At 37.0% G+C, this 3,651-nt stretch overlaps 1 protein-coding gene across 3 annotated transcripts; it reads left to right on the forward strand.

The window, feature by feature from the left end:
- Positions 1-1,405: 1,405 nt before the first annotated feature.
- On the forward strand, positions 1,406-2,827 carry LOC126582708 (uncharacterized). Of its 3 annotated transcripts, XM_050246885.1 has the most exons (4): positions 1,410-1,594; positions 1,712-2,011; positions 2,180-2,371; positions 2,494-2,827. In XM_050246885.1, exons 1-4 carry the CDS (start codon positions 1,487-1,489, stop codon positions 2,671-2,673), a joined length of 780 nt encoding a protein of 259 aa, XP_050102842.1. In that variant the 5' UTR covers positions 1,410-1,486; the 3' UTR covers positions 2,674-2,827. The 3 variants fall into 3 exon arrangements, with proteins under 3 accessions (XP_050102841.1, XP_050102842.1, XP_050102840.1); XM_050246884.1 differs by having other exon boundaries at positions 1,406-2,011; positions 2,497-2,827; XM_050246883.1 differs by having other exon boundaries at positions 1,411-2,011.
- The last annotated feature ends 824 nt before the right edge of the window (positions 2,828-3,651 follow it).

Below are 3,651 nucleotides of genomic sequence, written 5' to 3' on the forward strand. Positions count from 1 at the left end.
TGATGAATCTCTTCATCATAACAAGATGGATTATTCATCAATTGATATATTTGATGCTTGCAAATCAATTTCTCTACACAATTTCGTGTCTTGCACAAAGGGGGATCTCGAAGCAAAAGGTTTTGCCAATCCATCTAGTGGTTCTAATGACGTCTTCTTGGTTCATGGGAGAGATGGAACAATGAGTGTGGACCTGATTTCATATAATATTATTTCGCTGGATGCTTCAAACATTACAAATTATACTACTTATTTGCCTACGGTTGAGGAAAAGGCTCCTAACTTTCAGTTTTATGTTTCCATTTGGTATGACTTTATCTATGGATCCATCAACAACTATTTGAATGCAAGGAAAGAGTTAATTATGATTTTGAAGCCATTATATCTTTCGTGAAAAGTTACGTAGGTTACTACAATTTTGGGAAAGTAAGAATCTTTGTTTCTACCATGCGAGTAATATTTTTGTTAGTTCGAAGAAGAAAAGAAAGAGAAGTGAGGCAAAATGGTTTCTAAACTCGGCGATTTGGAAAGAGCTTGGCTTGAAATTAGTGAACTCGTGGACAAGTTCTTTCTCACCCGGAGAGTCTGATGCAATGCATAAAGAGTTTATTCAACGGGGCTTTTGGTATTTTGGTATTTGGCTATTCCGTTAATTATTACTTTGAGATTCATGTATCTTAGGCTTTGATTTAATATTTTGTAGTAATTTTGATGCATTGTAAGTTGTGTTTTAAATTAAGTGGCTAGGTGGAACAATTGCCCTTTAATATGCTTCGGTGGCTTAGGGAGTTGTATTTGCATTGATGTAGATGTTTTGGCACACTAGTATATTAGGGAAGGAGTTTGATATGTTAAAGGAGACAATTTGGAATTATAATTTTATGGTAATGAAGAATTGAGCATTGCTCTTCTATCATTTTTTTGTCAAGCCTCGTGTGTTTTTGACACATCTCCTCTATCTCTTTGTTGTTCTACATTAACGTGGGTCTCACAAATACAATCATATAACAACATGTAGATTAACTTTAAAAACTATTTTTGATATTAGTAAGAAAAAAGGCATTGAAGGCATGATTGAAATTTTGCTGCTCCCACTTGCGGTAACCACTACGGCGCTCAATGTCGGTGATGAGAGGGTCGAAGGGGATAGGTTGTGCTGGTGGAGTGTAGAAGCAAAGGTGAAGTTGGAGCTTGAGGTGACAGTATCTAAAAAACCTTTAATTTATTTAATTGTTAAATTTGAGAGTATTTATGATTATTTAAGTAAAATTTTGGATATATTTGAATTTTTTTATAAAAAGTGACATTTTTGAAATTAAGAGTTAATTTTTTGCTATATTTAATAAATACTCCACTCCAACTTACATCCCCTATTTGAATCTACAAGTAGAAAGAGGACAAATAATAAAAGAAGAGAAATAGATAAGATATTGATGATTGAGATAAGAATAAGGCTTCATTTGTGTGAGTGACTGATAGTGAATGAATGAAAATGCAAGCTCCAAGTCCTAGTAGTTACACAACTCTGCTCCATATCCCTTGTTCCACTGCTGCAACTGCAACTGCAACTCCCACTCCAAAAGCATTGCTGCTGGTACCACAAAAAAGCCCTAACCTTGCAGCGACAGCGACTGATTTTTCTTTTTCTATTTTTAGAAATCCAAACCTTTTCACCGCCGTCTCTCAATTCAGTAGCAGTCCTCATGTGCAGGTGCAGTGCTCATCTTCAAACAAGGTCGATTCGTCCATCTTGTCCCAGGATGATGACGATGACGATGCTACAGAATCCGTAGCCATAGGCGAAGAAATTGATCTTGACATAGATATAGAAATAGAGATAGAGAAGACGGGAAACAACTGTCGGAGGATCCGGTTGGAAATTGGGATAGAAGCCCCACTCAACACCGTCTGGAATCTATTGACTGATTACGAGAGATTGGCCGACTTCATTCCGGGACTCGCCGTCTGCCAAGTGCTCGATAAGACGGACGGCTATGCTCGGCTTTTGCAGGTCTCTCTTTCTCTCTCTCTCTCTCTCTCTCTCTCTCTCTCTCTCTCTCTCTCTCTCTCTCTCTCTCTCTCTCTCTCATTTGTCTAATAGCAGGGCATGAGAATCTGGTGCTTTACAGTTAAGGAGATCAAATTAAATATGTTATCTGAATGAATTAATTAGTAACAGATTGGGGAGCAGAAGTTGGCGTTGGGGCTGAAATTCAATGCTAAAGGGATCGTAGATTGTTACGAGACTCCACTTGAGACCCTTCCTAATAATTTCGGTCACAAGCGTGATATCCGATTTAACATGGTTGAAGGCGACTTCGAAATCTTTCAAGGAAAATGGTCTCTCCAACAGAAACACCCACACCCGCAGGTACTAACTTAACTCACTATCTATAGATATACATATACATACATACATTATATATAATATACAGGAGCGCTCAAGCCCGTCAATGCCGGCCCTAATTAGGAAAATTAATGATGCAATTACAGCAGCAGCAGCAAGTGCAAGTGCACACAAGTCTCTCCTACATGGTTGATGTAAAGCCAAAGATGTGGCTGCCCGTTCGCCTTGTTGAGGGTAGACTTTGTAAGGAGATCAAACTAAACCTTGCATGCATCCGACAAGAAGCACTCAAATTAACTCACCACAACACTACTGCTCGTCAATAATATTATTCTTCTAAGTATATAGTTATCCATCCTTGGATTAGATTTATTGGAAAGCAACAATTTCTTGTAATTATAATCTGTCACCGAGTTTCACTTGGCCTTGTAAATCTCAAAGAAAATGAATTAATTGTAAAGAATTATGAATTTCCAACTATGACAAGTGGCTTAGTGGAAAAGTGCGAACAACAACTCGGTGAAGAAAAAAAATGAGAGGTCTTTAAGTTCGATACTTTGTAAGCTATGAATTTGCTTAATCATGACCATGGGTAAAGTGCAATTCCCAACTAGTCTCTTCCAGTTTCAAAGGGTTGGATAACCTTAATTCGCCACTAGTCGTCTCCCCTTTCAAAGAAAAAAAAAGAATAATAAGAATTATGAATTTCCTTTCGAATGTCTTGTGTACAATCCAATGGAGCAATCTAACCAATCATCCTTAACTTTTACTTGTGCTTCTAATTAGGGTAAATTATATAAAATTACCTCAACTATAGATCGAACCACAATCTCATACATCATGTTTTAAACATTGTAATGTCATACCTCAACTTATGAATTCGTTAAAATGTAAAACATCCGTTATAAAAACTAATAATGTTGTTGCAAATTGTAGTCTTCTTTGATCACAAATAACCTAATAAATCATTCGACTGTCCACGTACCAATGGCATTAGGCATTCAAATTTCATGAGATAATAATTTCACATATATACATGATACTTACATTAGCCTCAATATAAGCATCCTGTTGCAAAAATCAAATCCCGAAAAGTGTAGAGCTTCATCTTTATATATACTACAAAAACTGGCATAGAACCCATTCCCGAGTTCTAACCACTCCTTTCTCCCTTGGGTCAGGGATTTTCGTTATCCCTAGTCCCTACATGTACATAACTGTAATAACCTCTTAATTTGTCCAGCATTCAGAGCTTAAGGCGGAAACTGAATGCCAGATCGTTTTATCGTACTGCCAACTGTACA

The sequence above is a fragment of the Malus sylvestris genome, chromosome 9, assembly GCF_916048215.2.
Source record: "Malus sylvestris chromosome 9, drMalSylv7.2, whole genome shotgun sequence".
In the NCBI taxonomy this organism is placed as follows: Eukaryota; Viridiplantae; Streptophyta; class Magnoliopsida; order Rosales; family Rosaceae; genus Malus; species Malus sylvestris.